Here is a 17,757-nt window from a genome sequence, read left to right as displayed (position 1 = left end):
GGTCTTGGTTACTCCACAAACCCTGTTGCCTCATCTGCATTCACCCAAGCATTCTCTGTCCGAGGGTGAGCTTCCAGAACCGAGTGTGGTTCCATTGGCAGATCAGGCTTGGGATACCACGTCTGGAACTGAGAGAACGGTCTACACGTCAGAACCCAACTCCCATGACTGATCCTACTCTTTGGATCTGGCATGAGTCTTCAAGGGCATCATTGCCGGCTCTGTCCCATCACAATCGGCATGGTTCTGAGCAGAGAAGACCTTTGCACTTGAGGCAATTGTACGCTATGCAGCAGCATCATGCCTATTGCATCCCAGTGCTGTATCGTTGCCAATGGCAGGGGGCTCCATTGGGTTATGATGTGTCAGATCCGAGGCCTTCCACTTCGACAGGTCAGAGTTGGTTACCTCCACCGTTTCCAGCGCAATAGTCGAATTAGACTCCAATGAAGAGGAAGACAACATGGTTCTCTCTGATGTCAGATCCAGGACACTGTCGGATCCATCACCAGACGATAATGTTGGCCCTAGTTCTGCATCACCCTATAAGGATATGCACATTTTTTCAGAGTAGATGACAAGGATGGTGAAGGCCCTGGACACTGATATATCCTCTGCTGGTCTGAAGACCAAGGATAAACTGCTCAGCTGCATTTATAGTGACTCTCCTGTGACAATGATTTTTCCTATTTTGGAGGGCCTTGAAGAGATTGTCGTCAACAAACAACACAACAACAACAACATTCAATTTATATATTTAACACTCACTCAGAGCGGTTTACGAAGTATGTTATCATTATCCCCACAGCAACAATCCACCCTGTGAGGTGGGTGGGGCTGAGAGAGCTCCTAGAAGCTACAAGTGGAGGAGTGGGGAATCAAACCTGGTTCTCTTAACCGGTGCTCTTAACCACTACACCAAACTGTCTCTCAATGTATGGAAGGTGCCTGCAGAGCTTCCTGCAACATCCAAGAGGATAGAACAAATGTATAAGATCAAGCAGGACACCTGGCAGTCTCTGATCAAGCACCTTCCTCCCTCTTTGTTGGTTGCAGAAGAGGTTCAAAAACAGAATTCAGGCTTGCATTCAACTGCATCAGACAAGGAGGGGAGAAAAATTGACAGCATAGGACGTTGGCTATATTCGATGTCAGCATTAAATTTTAGAATTACCAACTACCAGACCATAATGGCCGGGTGCCAGCTATATTTATGGGAGAAGTTGTCTTCGTATATTGCAGATCTCCCTGAGGACAAGAAAGTCTTCATGTCCTTGCTTCAGACAGAGGCTCTCTGCCTCTCCAAGCAACAAATGAATGCCGGAAGCCATGCAGTTGACACTTCAGCATGGCTGGAGTCATACTTATTCATAGGCATTCCTGGTTAAGATCTATGACCCTTCCCAAGAAGACCAGGACCAGGATTGAAAGTTTGCCTTTTGAGAGTGACTCTGTTCTCCATCACCACAGATGAGGCTCTCAAGAAGAAGAAAGAATAGGCAAGCGGGTAGATCGTTGGGGATTACATCTACGGAAAGAGCCACATACAAGCTAAGGTACTTTCCTAGGCACAGTCCTTACTAGTACTATGGTAGACAACAACAACAACACCAGTACTACCAGCAGCAGGCAACATCACACCGTCAATTTAACACCTCGCAACAGTCTCAGAGGCGCAGATAGTACAAGCCTCGGCCTTCTCAACCTTCTACTCATGAAAAAGATTCTCATGGCTCTGCAAAGCAGTTCTGACAGGATGCAATGAACTCTGACCTGAACTTTTCTGAGAGATTGGCACCTTTTCTCCCTGACTAGGAGTTAATTACATCTGACTCTTGGGTCTTAACTATTGTAAATTTTGGTTATGGGTTAGAGTTCATGGAGTTGCCAGATTGTATTTGGCCATTGGTGGCGGTCAATAATACTGTGGTTGAGTTAGAAGCTAAGATTCAAACTCTCTTGGCCAAGAGTGCTATTCAAGAGGTGCAAAATACAGAAGTGATGCCAGGTTTCTTCTCATGGTTCTTTCTGGTACCCAAGAAAGATGGGGTCTTCGTCCTTAGATTTGAGGGGATTGAATGCCTTTCTTAAGGTCTCAGAATTCAAGATGGTCACTCTATCATCTGTTTTACCTTTGTTGAAGCAGGGTGATTGGTTTATGGTCCTTGATCTCAAGGACGCATACTTTCATATTGCTATTAGGAAAGAACATCGCAAATACCTGGGCTTTCTTTATCAAAACAGGGTTTTCCATTATAAGGTGCTCCCCTTTGGGTTATCTACTGCGCCCAGGGGGTTCACCAAATGCATGGCACCTGTTGTATCCTTTCTCAGGGAATAAGAGTGCCATATTTCCATACTTGAATGATTGGCTTATAGTGGCAGGGTCAAGAGATCAATTGATGCAAGATGTATACCTCATTGTATGCACTTGTGCACGTCTGAGGCTACTGATAAATTTTGACGAGTCCAAATTTGAGCCTAGTCAAACTGCTTCATGTATTGGAGCAGTATTAGATTCTAATATGGCCAGGGCCTTTTTGCCACAGGAAAGGCAAGATCAATTAAATCTATGTTCTCAAATTTTTCTAAGAATCGCTTCCAAACCACTCACAAAATACAGTGCCTGTTGGGGCATATGGCTGCTACTACATTGGTGGTTCCTTATGCAAGACTCAACATGATATCTTTGCAAAATTAGTTCATTAGGAAGTATAGACCTGCTGTACTCTCTCCATCTGTTAAATTTTCTGTGCCAAGGCGTATAGTTAGGTCCTTGGCATGGTGGGCCGATGATGGGAATCTATTTAAGGGCGTACCCTTTGGCTGTTTACAACATGATGTTACTGTGACTACTGATGCATCTTTACAGGATTGGGGCTCCCATTGCAATTCTGTTTGTTCAGAATGTGTGGTCTGAAAGAGAACAGGTGTTATATATCAATTTGTTGGAATTAAGAGCTATACGCTTTGCACTTGCCTCATTTGCAGCTTTCCTCTGAGACTGAAATGTATTGGTTCAAACAGACAACCCCATGGCGATGTACTATGTAAACTGACAAGGTGGCAGTGATCTCTGATGCTCTACAAGGAGGCTATGATTATCTGGGAGTGGGCAATTTCGAACAATGTGTCCATCCATGCTATACATATTGCTGGTTCAGACAATGCAAAGACAGATGTGCCCAGCAGAGTGTTAGTATCGAACCACGGGTGGTCCATGAACGACACTTATCTACTTCCCATTTTCAATCTGTGGGGAACGTCAGAGATAGATGTCTTTGCATTATCAGAGATTGCCAAAGCCCAGGGTGTTTTGCTCCAGGGCAAGAAGTGATCCTCGGTCCATTGGGGACGCCTTCCAAATTGCACGGTCGAACAGGCTGCATTACATGTTTCCCTCAATTCCTCTTATCACAAAGGTATTTTGCAAGATAGAGAGGGACAATACCAATTGCATCCTGATAACACCATTCTGGCCTAGAAAAGAGTGGTTATCCAAACTTCTCAAGCTGTCCAAACAGACATATGCCAAGTTGCCCCAACAACCAGATATCCTTCTTTATGGGACACTATTCCACCATGAGCTGAACACTCTATACTTGACGGCGTGGTGGATTCACCCTCATCTTTAAATTTTTCTGTCCAGGTACGACAAATCCTCCTAAATGCTAGGAGACCATCAACTAGGTGGTCTTACGAGACCAAATGGACAAGGTTCAGGGCCTGGACAGAAGCTAAAGGAATCGTTGCTACAGTTTGCCTTTTGAATTTGATTTTTGATTACCTCTGTGAGTTAAAGGCTCAGGGTCTGATGGTGACATCACTAAAAGTGCACTTGGCAGCTATTTCTGCATTTCATCAGCAGATTGAGGGGCAAACTGTTTTCTCCCATTTAAAATCCCGCCAATTCCTTAAAGGAATGTTTAATCTTTATCCACCTGTATCGCCACCAGTTCCCCAATGGTCTTTATCACTTGTGTTGGCACGACTTACGTTGCTGCTCTTTGAACCTTTAGCTACGTGTTCCTTAGATCTATTGTCTTACAAAGTAGCGATTCTTGTAGCCATCACCTCAGCTAGGAGGGTAAGCAAGTTGGCAGCACTTAGATCTGACCCTCCATTTCTGAAGTTCCATACCAATAAGATGGTACTTAGGCCTAGCCTCCAATTTTTGCCAAAGGTCTTGACTGCATTTCATCTGACGCAGGATATCTCCTTGCCTGTCTTCTTTCCTAACTCTGTGTCGAAAGGAGAAAGAGCTCTGCACACATTTGATTTGAAAAGAGCTTTGGCTTTTTATTTAGACAGAACAAAAGCTTTGCGTGCAAGTCCCCCCTCCCCTTTTATATGTTTCGGGGACTCAAACAAAGGCAAAAAGGCATCCTCTCAAACAGTGTCACGATGGATTGTGTCAGCCATTGAGAAAGCATACAATCTGGCTGGGGTACAGTGTCCATTCAGCTTGCGGGCTCATTCAGCAAGGTCACAAGCAGCTTCTTCAGCTTTCCTGAGGGGTGTCCCTATCACACATATTTGTAAGGCAGCAACATGGTCCTCTGCTGATATATTTGTGAAGCATTATGCTGTTGATGTTAATGCAACTCAGGATGTAGAGCTTGCATGGGCCATTCTACAATCTTTGTTTACCTAAAGGTGGAGACAGAGAGTATGATGTGCACATTCTGTTAACTGTGTACAATTGGTTACTGACATTAATAATGGTTATGTAAGTTCTTACTTTATGGGATGCTCTTATAGAGTTAGTTGTGCATGTTGCTTATTGATGATTGATGCGTCTTAACTGTTTCAGTCTCTAACTTACTGAATTTATTATTGAGGCTGTGGTTTAAAAATTGGTTAACTTTTCTATATTACACTTGATGGTTGCAGTGTGCATTGTTTGTTACCTTAATAAAATTGAGTTGGAGATTCACCTCGCCTTCTTATTGTGTGTAGCTTGGTACTCTCCCATGTAGGAATGCATAGAAGTACGACAATGAAAACAAGGTTGTACATACCTGTAACTATTGTTCATTGAGTTCTTCTGTGCAGGCATACATACCCTCCCTCCTACCCCACTGTGAACTCTCTGGTTAAGTCCAGTTGTGAGTCGCAGTGGCTTAGGAGAACTGAGAGAAGGGGACGTTGCTCACCGTTAAGTCACATGACTGTTCAGGCAGGAAATGGTTGCTATGTGGCTCGTGAGTAGTGGCTCATAACGGGCTCTAAGAAGCGTTGAAGAATTCTCTGGTGGCAGGCCTGTGCATGTGCAGTCCCATGCGTGCCTACACAGAAGAACTCGATGAACAGTAGTCACAAGTATGTACAACTCTGTTTTCTTCTCACTCTTGGATACTGGAGGAAATTTGTAAACAAGGTTTACTGCTACCCTAGGTAGTAGTAGCTGTACGTAGTCAGACATATAGCTTGGACTTTAGGAAAGCAAATTTTAACAAACTTAAAAGGTATGTTGGGTAGAATCCAAAACTTAAGGAGAAGGGAGTTCAAGAGGAGTGATTGTTTCTTAAAGGTGAAATATTGAAGGTGATACCACGACCAAGCTCAGCTATAATAATTAATTGTATGCTGATGGACCTAATATGAGTGGTGATTTCTTACATATTTGCAATAAGCAGTTCGCAGTTGCTTAGTAACTTTAAGAAACGGTGTTCAGTTACATTGAGAATTGAAAGCAAGAATTCAGAGCTTTGTCTCAGAAGATAACGGTATAATAGCATTGTTTGTTTGCCAGATACATTCAGTCTGAAAGGAATTCATAAAAGGGTAACATACTCAAGACAATGGCTTATTCTGTAATGTCACACATGTGCAAATATGATATGAGCTGACTTTACATTAAAAAGGTGACATGCATACTGAACACTGCAATCCTAAACAAGAGTTACTCTGGTCTAAACCTGCTTAGGATTGCACTGGAAATTTTTAACTGCGACATATACTAGGAACCAATCATATTGTAGTTAAGTATGCTGATATTGTGAAGTCAAAAATGCTATAAAAACTGCTGCTCAAGGGAGGAGCCAGAGGGAAACAATTTGGGGTGTTTCTAAGGCCTGGTTTCCCTCCCACTATTGCAACAACAAAATAAATCTAACCCTCTTCTTACTCCTGGCCTCCAGTGTCTTATTGGATGGGGCACTGGAGGAGATAGCCTTTTTCAGGAATATCAAAGTCACAATCACAAATGATTCCTATGGGAAGGAAAAATAGGAGAAGCCTAAAGAAGCCAAGGTTTCTAAAGAGTTGAGAAATAAAAGACTCGTTTAGGAAATGGAAGGAGGGCCTTATAACCAAGGATGAATATAAACAAATAACCAGTGCTTGTAGGGGGAGAATTAGAAAAGCTAAAGCACAGTATGAGCTTAGGCTAGCAAGAGATGCTAAAAACAACAAAAAAGGGTTCATTGCGCTTATGTTCAAAGTAAGAAAAAGAGCAAGGACATGGTAGGCCCATTGCAGAGACAGGAAGGTAAAATTGTAATAGACAATGAAGAGAGGGCAGAACTGCTCAATTCCCACTTTTTCTCAGTCTTCTCCTGTGAGGGAAATGGTGTTCAATATGACAATAACAGAACACATGACGAGGGAAGGAAGCTACAGCCTAGGATCTGAATAGAGGTAGTACATAAACACCTAGTTTCTTTAAATGAAACTAAGCCCTCGGGGCCAGATGAATTCTATTCAAAGGTCCTAAAAGAACTTGTGGATGTAATTTCTGAGCCTCTGTCCATTATTTTTGAGAATTCTTGGAGAACAGGGGAGGTACCAGAAGATTGGAGGTCGGCAAATGTTCTCCTCATCTTCAAAAAGGGGGAAAGGAGGATCTGGGCAACTACTGACCCGTCAGCTTGATGTTTATACCTGGAAAAGTTTTAGAACAAATCATCAAACAGTCCGTCCTTGAGCATTTAGGAAAGATGGCTGTGATTACTAAGAGCCAGCATGGGTTTCTCAAGAACAAGTCATGTCAGACTAACCTTATCTCTTTTTTTGAAAAAGTTACTATCTTACAGGATCAGAGGAATGCTGTAGACATAATTTATTTAGATTTCATTAAGGCTTTTGATAAGGTTCCACATAATATCCTTGTTGACAAGTTGGTAAAATGTGATTTGGATCCTATTACTGTTAGATGGATCTGTAACTGGTTGATTGTCACACACAAAGAGTGTTTGTTAATGGTTCCTCATTCTCTTGGAGAAGAGTGACAAGTGGAGTACCTCAGTGATCGGTCCTGGTACCTGTTCTGTTCAACATTTTTATAAATGATTTGGATGAAGGAATAGATGGAATGCTTATTAAATTTGCAGATGATACTAAATTGGGAGGGGGTAGCAAATACAGTAGAAGACAGAGTCAGGATACAAGAGGACCTTGACAGGCTGGAAAACTGGGCTAAAACAAATAAAATGAATTTCAACGGAGATAAATGCAAAGTTCCGCATTTAGGTAGGAAAAATCAAATGCATAATTATAGGATGGGGGAGACTTGTCTTGGCAGTAGTAAGTGCGAAAAGGATCTAGGGGTCTTAGTAGATCATACACTGAACATGACTCAGCAGTGTGATGTGGTAGCTAAAAAGGCAAATACAATTTTGGACTGTATCAATAGAAGTATAGTGTCCAGATCACATGAAGTGATGGTATTACTCTACTCTGCTCTAGTTAGACCTCAACTAGAGCATTGTATTCAGTTTTGGGCACCACAATTTCAGAAGGATATAGACAAGCTGGAACTTGTCTAGAAGAGGCCAACGAAGATGGTGAGGGGTCTGGAGACCAAATCCTATGAGGAAAGGTTGAAGGAGCTCGGTGTGTTTAGCCTGAAGAGGAGACAACTGAGAGTACTTGAAGAGCTGTCATATAGAGGATGGCGTGTTTTCCATTGCCCCAGAAGGTCAGACCAGAACCCACAGGCTGAAATTAAAGCAAAAGAGTTTTCAGCTAAACATTAGGAAGAACTGTCGAAGGCTTTCACGGCCGGAGAACGATGGTTGTTGTGGGTTTTCCGGGCTGTATTGCCGTGGTCTTGGCATTGTAGTTCCTGACGTTTCGCCAGCAGCTGTGGCTGGCATCTTCAGAGGTGTAGCACCAAAATGGTGCTACACCTCTGAAGATGCCAGCCACAGCTGCTGGCAAAACGTCAGGAACTACAATGCCAAGACACGGCAATACAGCCCGGAAAACCCACAACAACCATTAGGAAGAACTTCTTGACAGCTAGATGGTCCCTCAGTAGAACAGGCTTCCTCGGAAAGTGGTGGGCTCTCTTTTTTGGAGGTTTTTAAGCAGAGGCTAGATAGCCATCTGACAGCCATGCTGATTCTGTAAACCTAAGCCGATCATGAGAGGGAGGGCAGGCAGAGTTACATCGGTGTTTAGTTCTCATAGACCCTTATACAGCCAGAGTAATGCCGATTGTCACTTCAGGGCAAAGAAGCAATTTTCTCCAGGCCAGATTGGCTAGGGATCCTGGAGGTGTTCTGCCATCTTCTGGGCCTGGGACAGGGGTCACTGGGGGCGTAGGGGGGAAGTAGTTGTGAATTACCTGCACTGTGCAGGGGGTTGGACTAAGTGACCTGGAGGTCCCTTCCAACGCTATGATTCTACAATTCTTTGAAGGGTATGCCCTACCTGTTTTCTTTAATAGTGCTGAGCTTCTCCCACTGAGTGAACTCATGACAGAATATTCTCTTTATTTACAGGCATAGTGAGAACTTCATGCAAAATCTGACATTTGGGAAATAATAGAGGTTTTTTGTGATTTACAGTGTAGTTCTAAGAAGAATTACATCTGGCTATGTTCATTGAAATCAATAGGCATAGAAGGGTGTAACTCTGCATACAATTGCACTAAATAAAATAAACTGTTTCCAAATAAATGCTTCCAAACAACCGTAATGTTTTGAGACTGTCTGGCTTCCAGAATTGGGACACGGGATGTGAAAGTCCCTTATTGGGCGGTGGGGGGGGGTATAGTTCCTGTATTTCTCTTTTGGCCGTTGTTCACCATCTCTACTGTGTGCTGCTGTTTCTCGTCTGCATTTGCCTCATCTGCCTTCATGCCCCTTTAAAACAAATAATAAATCCTGAAAACAAAATAACAAATTTTGCATTATTTATTCTGAGTACAGAATTTAGCTTTCCTGACTGCATGGGCTGTGGGATGCACAGATAAAAGATTAAATTTACTTGAACTCACTTTGCTGACTGCAGAATTTAGTGACTTTCACTGCAATCCTAAGAAGAGTTTGTCCAGTCTAAGCCCAATGAAATCAATGATCTTAGATTGGAGTGACTCCATTTAGGATTGTACTATTTGTCATGCTTTGTATTTTGCTCTTGTTGCTTCAGCTTGAGGATGCCACAGTGATTTTTGCTTCCTAACCGTACAGAGCTACCCCCTACCACTCACATGAAAGCAGGGAAGTTTCAGGGGGGTTCTTAAACAGGCAGCATGTGCTACTTAGCTGAGAGTTACTTGTCTTTTGTGTTGGGGATTGAGAGTATCATGGATATTTCAAAAGAGTGGGGGGAGCAATTAAAAGCCCCCTTTTCTCGCCTTTTCATAATAATGTATTTCTTATCTGCTTTCTCCAGGGCTGATTCCGCATATGTTGGATAATGCACTTCCAGTCCTCTTTATAGATCATTTGGAACGGATTTTTTCGTGTGCGGAACAAAAAATCCATCTCAAACGATTGATAAAGTGCATTGAAAGTGCATTATTCAACGTGTGCAGAATCAGCCCATGTCTATTTCATACTTTCATGGTCATAGATGCAGAGGAGTTAGCCGTGTTAGTCTGTAGTAGCAAAATCAAAAAGAGTCCAGTAGCACCTTTAAGACTAACCAGTTTTATTGTAGCATAAGCTTTCGAGAATCAAGTTCTCTTCGTCAGATGCATGATACAGAGACTGGTCAAATATAGAAGAGGAGGGAGGAGAAGGGGAGGAGAGAGAAGAGGCAATTAGGGGGGGAGGGTGCAACCAAAGCATTCCTTTGCTAGTATATGTAAACATCTCCTTTTGGTGTGTGGATCAGTTGGCTTCAAAGAAGTTTGCCCTGTTAGTTTGTAGCAGCCAAACAGCTAGACCATCCAATTCCAGTGCAGTATAAGGTGGTATTTATACCGGAAACCAACAGACCGATACTCATATCTACATGCCTCCAGCTGCCACCCTAAACATACCACTCGGTCTATTGTCTACAGCCAAGCCTTATGTTACAACCGTATCTGCTCCAATGCTCTCGACCGAGACTCACACTTAAGAGATTTACAACAAGCATTTTTGGGACTACAGTACCCACCAAATGAAGTGAAGAAACAAATCAACAGGGCCAGACTAGTACCCAGAAACAGTCTGCTCCAGGACAAACCTAAAGGAACTAACAACAGAACAACACTGGTTGTCACCTATAGCTCCCAGCTCAAACCCATCCAACGTATCATCAGTGAGCTACAACCCATCCTGGAAAATGATACCTCTCTCTCCGAAGCCCTGGGTGGAAGACCTTTCCTTGCCTACAGACAGCCCCCCAACCTTAAACGACTTCTCACTCACAACCATGAATCGGCCAGCAGAGTCACTAGCACAGGTACCAGGCCCTGCAACAGACCCAGATGCCAGGTCTGCCCCTATATCTACCCAGGGAATACAATTACAGGACCCAATGGCATCAACTACACTGTCTCTGGCTCTTACAGCTGCTCATCCTCCAATCTGATATATGCCCTCATGTGCCAACAATGTCCTTCTGCTCTGTACATTGGACAAACCAGCCAACCTCTACGCAAAAGAATAAATGGACACAAATCTGACATTAGAAATGGAAACGTCCAGAAACCAGTGGGAGAACACTTCAATCTACCAGGACATTCCATCAAAGACTTAAAGGTCACTGTAGTTCAACAGAAACCTTTCAAAAACAAAATCCAATGGGAGGCTGCTGAACTGGAATTCATATGCAAATTTGACTCTGTCAAGCTGGGACTGAATAGGGACTATGAATGGTTATCACATTATCACAGGTAACAGATTTCCTTTACAGAGGCGGGGTCTGGGGGAGCTCAGTGGCACCTGGCGTGGGCTTTCGGGGACCACAGATCTCTTTGTCAGATGCATCTGGCAAGGAGAGCTGTGGTTATCGAAGGCTCATACTGCACTGGAATTGGATGGTCTAGCTGTTTGGCTGCTACAAACTAACAGGGCAAACTCCTTTGAAGCCAACTGATCCACACACCAAAAGGAGATGTTTACGTATACTAGCAAAGGAATGTTTTGGTTGCACCCTCCCCCTCCCCCCCTAATTGCCTCTTCTCTCTCCCCCCTTCTCCTCCCTCCTCTTCTATATTTGACCAGTCTCTGTATCATGCATCTGATGAAGAGAACTTGATTCTCGAAAGCTTATGCTACAATAAAATTGGTTAGTCTTAAAGGTGCTACTGGATACTTTCATGGGTGATGCATAATGTTTTACCTAGGTTAGCACTATTGTACCAACAGAATCTATGAATTTTCATTGACAGCACATTTCAGTGATGGCAAAGTCATTTTGTGCTTAGACAGTATTTGAACTTGGATTCTTTGCTCCTCTCAGTGTAAGCTTGCTCAATACCCTTATGTGGTTTGATTAAATAAATGCACTGCTGTTTAAAAGATATACTATATAATGGGTAAATGTTAATATATCTTAGGATAGTGGATCTAATGAAAATAATGTTCATTATGTTTACTTACATAAAAAAGTCACACAGTGACCAAAAACTAATGTGTAGACATTCTGTAATAGAATCAATGGTTTGGAAGACGGAATAAAGGGAGATGTAACAGATGTTTCATTTTAAAGCATATTAGAGGGAAGAATATCCTTTTCGCAGTGAAAATAATGCTGCTCTTGTTTCAGGGCAGGCTGCCAAGCTGATGTACGTGATGCACAATTCCGAATATCCCCTCAGCTGTTTCGCTCTCTTTGAAAATGGCCCCTGCCTTATAGCAGATGCCAACTTCGATGTCCTTATGGTGAAACTGAAAGGCTTCTTTCAAAATGCCAAAGGGAACAAGATAGAAAGCCGGGGGACCCGGTACCAGTACTGTGATTTCTTGGTGAAGATTGGCACTGTTACTATGGGTCCCAGTGCCCGTGGAATATCTGTGGAGGTAAGGATGTCCCTCAAATATGAAGTAAGGTAAAGATGCCACTGGCTTAAACTTGAAATGATATATTATAAATCCCTAGTTCAGGCCCACCAAATGGTTAACTAAATCAAGGAAGAAGTGGAGCATTTATGTACTCCTCCTTTCTCTCAGGTAACAACAACAATATTATACAAAAATAATTGTCTGTTGAAATAATTAAGACACATTATTATATAAATAGTTTTCCTTCAAGTATGTGGGTCTTGAGTCATGAAGAGCTTTAGAGGAAAGCAGCAGCACTTTAAATTGCACCCAGAAACTGCTTCTGTTTCTTGCCTTTTATACATGTTTCCATGTAATGGGGCTGGTTTCTATACCCCAGCCAGAGATTTGTCATGCGTACATGAGTGGTTTGCAGATATACTCATATGTGTATACATCTGATTAGCACAGTCTTTCAAGGATTGTGACAAGGATTTAGGAAGACATAAGATCATAATAGAACTGATAACAAAAATGCAAAATGGTAAAACACAATACGAGTGTATAAAGGATAAAGTATACAAAAAGTTCCTGCAGGGTTAAGGAGAAAAAAATTATTGATCAGTGAGCATTTCACTTCTATATGTGACATGTGAGCTCTATAGTTTCTTTAAAGCAACAGATTTAATTTGTTATTTTTGATCATCAACTGAGCCAAAAACTTTGGTTTGTATGCTGCAGACTGCAAACAGAAGGTAGATTGTTCCCAATTTAGGCTGCTTCCACACACGTTGCGTAATGCACTTTCAATGCACTTTAGCAATGGTTTGCAACTGGATTTTCCTGTTGCAAACTATTGCGAAAGTGCATTTTCCAAAGAGCATGAAAGCAGCCTTTCTCTATTCAAAGCAGCCTTCCAAGACCTCCAGAAAGTTGATGCTGAGAGTTGCAGGAATCTTGTGGACAAAATGCCATGATGGTTGTAGTAAAGATGGAAAGCCAGGTGCCAGTGCTTCCACTTCCTTGTGCCAACAGATCTCCAGAAAGACCTCCAGAAAGTTGATGCTGAGAGTTGCAGGAATCTTGTGGACAAAATGCCATGATGGTTGTAGTAAAGATGGAAAGCCAGGTGCCAGTGCTTCCACTTCCTTGTGCCAACAGATCCTCCTCCATAAAAGCTCTGCCAATGGAATAGCAAGGAGTGATGTGACCTGATTCTCCCACCCTCCCAACTGCAGCTTGTGCTGTATGCTATATTGTCCACCAGCCTCCTGCAACTGCCAGCACTGTCTTTTCAAAGGGCTCAGGGGATTGCTAGGAAAATGGGGGAGATGTCTCTTAGTATATCTTAGTATACCTTCTGAAACCATTCCTGCTTCAATGGGATGGTATGTATTTTCTCATGCTGGGTATATATTAGCCTTGCAACACCTACAAGATTTAATGGAGATACTACTTGTGCATAATTAAGTATACAGTATTGCACACACTTTCTTTGAATGTGTAATATGGGAGGAACATGAACATCCACTCTCCCATGTATACTTTTGCTCAGGGAATGTGTGAACCAATATAAGCACCATGACTCACATGAAGCTACCAGATGCTGGGTCAGACCCTTGGTCTCTCACCGTCAGTACTGTCTTCTCTAACTAGCAACAGCTCTCCAGGGTCTCAGGAAGATTTTTTTTCATGTCTTTTACTATCTGATCTTTTTAATCAGAGGTGCTTGGAACCCTCTGTGTGCAAAGTCAATGCTCTACCCCTGAGCCATGATTATCAAACAGTGACCTCACTTTACATGGCCTCTTTTGTATAAAACAACATATCTTGTTCTTTTTGGTGTATTTGTAGCTTCCTCTTTCTTCAAGGAGCTCAGCTCATACATGTTTTAACTCCCTTTTTATCTTTGCAACAACCTGTGAGGCAGTTTTAGATTGAGATATAATGATTGGTACAGAGTTTTCTCAGTGTATTTCATGGCTAAGTGAGAATTTGAACACGGATCTCCCTGAGCTCTGTCCACTACCCATACTGGCTGTCCTGCAATGCTACTGTTGACAAATATCATAAACCTCATTTACCTAGAGAGAAATCGGGTATAGATTGCCAGTTCCTTCCGTGGAAAGTACATCTGTTGCTTTAACAGTTCTTTAACATCGAAATATTATACAGGAATAGTATGGTGTGTTCTGTTCTTATATTATACCATTTTTCTCCAGTCTGCTATGTGGAGGAATGGGATTAAAGTCCTATGTGTTATGGTAAGTAAAGGAAGGAGTGTAGGATTAATGTCCATTGCTGTACAGTGGCAGATGGGACCTTTTCTGCATAATTTGTTCAGAAGCTGTTAAAGAAAGAGTTATAGCTCTCTAGGCCAGGAACTGGCAACTCTGTGTACAGATGTATTGTCGAAGGCTTTCACGGCCGGAGAACGATGGTTGTTGTGGGTTTTCCGGGCTGTATTGCCATGGTCTTGGCATTGTAGTTCCTGACGTTTCGCCAGCAGCTGTGGCTGGCATCTTCAGAGGTGTAGCACCAAAAGACAGAGATCTCTCAGTGTCTCAGAGAGAGGGACACTGAGAGATCTCTGTCTTTTGGTGCTACACCTCTGAAGATGCCAGCCACAGCTGCTGGCGAAACGTCAGGAACTACAATGCCAAGACCACGGCAATACAGCCCGGAAAACCCACAACAACCATCTGTGTACAGAGTTCTTGAATTCTTTATCCCAAAGAAATCACTACATTGTACTTGTGCCCCATATACATGCCGCACAAGCTGTCTTTGCCACTGAGATCTTGATTTAGGTACAGAGTTAATGGTCTTACGTACATTTTGAGATAGGTTGCCTATGGTTAAATGGATGCACTGAACTTAAAGGTTACAGTGATTCCAATTAACTTACTAGCTAGCAGTGACAGCACATAAGGCATAGGTGTTCTAGACTATTTTGTAGGTATGGATCCGTAGGAGATTTCTGCAGAGAAAGTATATGCCTTGTGCAACAAGAAACTGGAAACTGAATGGCCCACCAGCATTCTTGGTGGAAGATATTCAGCACCTTGAAACCACTGAGATTGTCTAAGGGATCAATCTTAAGCAGGTATATTTGGAAGCAAGCCCCATTTTATTTAATGGGACTTACTCCCAGGAAAGTTTTCTTAGGATCGTAGCCCAAGCCAAGTAATGCTTTAAAGCTGATAATTAGCTAGCCTATTTGAGCTGTGAACCAATTTAAAAAACAAAAAAATCAACCCGAATTTTATTCCTCTTTTAATATTTGTTTACCATAATCATTGAACACATATAGGCTTTCCAGCCTGTCTTGCACATAACACCTAAATTTCCATCATGGGCTTTAGTTATATAGTGTAGGAAATTAAATGCAGTATTTCACCTTGGTAAATTTTGTTATTCAAAAGAACTCATTTGTTATAATAATTCTGTTCTAATTGATCTTTAGCTTGGTGATCCAGTCAGTCAGGCCTTTTTTATTTCAATAAATGTTTAAGGTACCTCCCTAAGGCCTAATCCTTCTTGCAGAAGAAACTTTGCAGTGAGCAAGATGTGCTGCTTTGGCTGAGCATTTTGATAACTCATCAAAATGCACTTAAGAGGCTGTAATTATCAAACCCCTGTTTGTGAGTTGTTTGTGCCAAGTTCTGGGTATGGTTTTAATTTTTAAACAGTGCTATTCTATAGTCCATGGAAAACTGAACAGAGTGGTTAGAAAATTCTGAGCATAAACACATGGTGCATAAACTACAGCCACCCTGCCTCCCCTTCCTGCTTTGCACTGTTAAGTTTTAAGTCTTTAGTAGTACAAGACTGCCAGCTAAAACAAATGATGATGTGACCAGTGGTGCTCTGGGAGTTGCAATGACTTCAAGTGGCATTTGAGCCAAAGTGTCTCTAGTTTTTTAAAAAGTTAAGCCACCTGTTATGCTGGATACCTTCTTGCTGCATCATTCTATCAGTAATATGAACATTGCATACCTTAAAAGACTTCTTCCTTCCCCGTGTTCCATAACTATTCCTAATCTTCTTAGAACTATCTACTAACAATATATGCCAAGGATCAATGATGAAGGCCTGCAAAAAGGTTTCTTCACTGGTAGTTTCCAAGTTTTGAAATCTTTTTCTTCCCAATGCTTACCAAAACCTGAACATGCAGACGGCATAAAAATGTTTTTTATTTGCATAGGCATTTAGTGGCTATGGATAATATAATTTTAGTTTAATGCTTACATAAAAACATTTCAAATCTTACTTGCCATGAGTCAAAGAGGAATGGTTACTCTATAATATCCACTCTGGCTGAATTCTTAAAATGTCCCCTTGAAAAAGTTCCCCATCCTGCATTGACTCTTTTGGAATGTGTTCTAATATTGCAATGCTGATAAGCTGTGCAAAGGTTAATTTGAGAACCGCTCCCTGAATATTCTTATGATATTTTTGCTATTTCTTTTAGTTACATCTTTTTTTATTTATTTTGATGGCATGTGATCTCCTTTAGTCCATCTCCAAAGAAAGGAGGAGCTCTTTACTGCCACGAAACATTCTGCTTTTAGAGCAGTTAAGATGAGAAAGTTAATTGCCTCCTTTGTGGTCATTGTTGGCTGCTTCAGAGCTTCTGTTTCTGTTGCCAGGTGGAATACTGTCCATGTGTGATAGCCAGTGACTGCTGGAACCTGTTAATGGAATTCATGCAAAGTTTCATGGGAAGTCACACTCCTGGAATCCCTTCTGTGTTCAGCAACAAGCATGACAGTATCTACAGCCCAGCTGACACAATGGTTCAATACATGGAACTCTTCAACAAGATTCGCAAGCAGCAGCAGGTGCCCGTTGCAGGGATCAGATGAGGAAGGCTTCATTATGTCTACTTTCAAGCTAGCCACTGTTTGCTGAACAGTCATATTGCATCCCAGTAGTACTCAAGGTTACAATTTTCCCACTAAATCAAAGGACAGTCCTGCTCCTTTAGAAGGATAAAATTAATTGTATCTCAATGTATAACTTTACATATGCTTTGCCCTGCTGACTCAGTGAACATGCCTACTTTGAGTTCTTCAAGCAAACAGCCCTACAAAAGGGAAATTAAGGACAAACAACTTGCAGAAATACAGAGATTCAAATTGTGCTGATGGGAGATTGGGCTTTGATTATATTTAATCCTTGGTTGATAATTGTTAATACGGATGCCCTTTACTACTGGTTTTAATAAAATAACTTTATTTTCATATGATACTATGAACACTGTAGATGTTTTACTTCCAATTTGTGGACATTTTATTCTTTGGATAAAAACTTACTGCCTCTCAAAATGGATAAATCCAGTTTAAGTTCTTAGCCTCCCACTATCTTCATAATGCTGATAAATATTAAAGTATTGGCATTTAGGATTATACAAGTTTAGAAGCTCAATTTCTTTGACCATCTGAGGTAAATATTCTGCATTCCACCCTGTAAGTATATCTGAATAGTACAGAAGAATCTGATCATGTAAAATCTGCCCCAAATGGAAACATCCATCTGAGATTAATGATATCAAAATATTTCCATTACAAGGCCTTAAAAGCACATAATCATGCAAGATACTCTGAAA

The 17,757-nt window shown here is 41.7% G+C and overlaps 1 protein-coding gene across 4 annotated transcripts in view; it reads left to right on the top strand.

Annotated features, from left to right (window-relative positions):
- MED20 (mediator complex subunit 20) overlaps positions 1-17,392 on the top strand; it is a 32,535-nt gene extending 15,143 nt beyond the window's left edge. For 2 of the 4 annotated variants that reach the window (XM_054980854.1, XM_054980855.1), the window contains 2 exons: positions 11,932-12,185; positions 16,799-17,392. In XM_054980854.1, the coding sequence (XP_054836829.1) occupies positions 11,932-12,185; positions 16,799-17,014 (470 nt within the window). In that variant the 3' untranslated portion in view covers positions 17,015-17,392. The remainder of the gene's footprint in view (positions 1-11,931; positions 12,186-16,798) is intronic. The other 2 variants (XM_054980856.1, XM_054980857.1) reach the window with 1 other exon arrangement.
- Positions 17,393-17,757: the final 365 nt, after the last annotated feature.

The sequence above is a fragment of the Eublepharis macularius genome, chromosome 5, assembly GCF_028583425.1.
Source record: "Eublepharis macularius isolate TG4126 chromosome 5, MPM_Emac_v1.0, whole genome shotgun sequence".
Lineage (NCBI taxonomy): Eukaryota > Metazoa > Chordata > Lepidosauria > Squamata > Eublepharidae > Eublepharis > Eublepharis macularius.
Note: the sequence above shows the minus strand (reverse complement) of the source record. Positions and strands in the feature narration are given on the sequence as shown.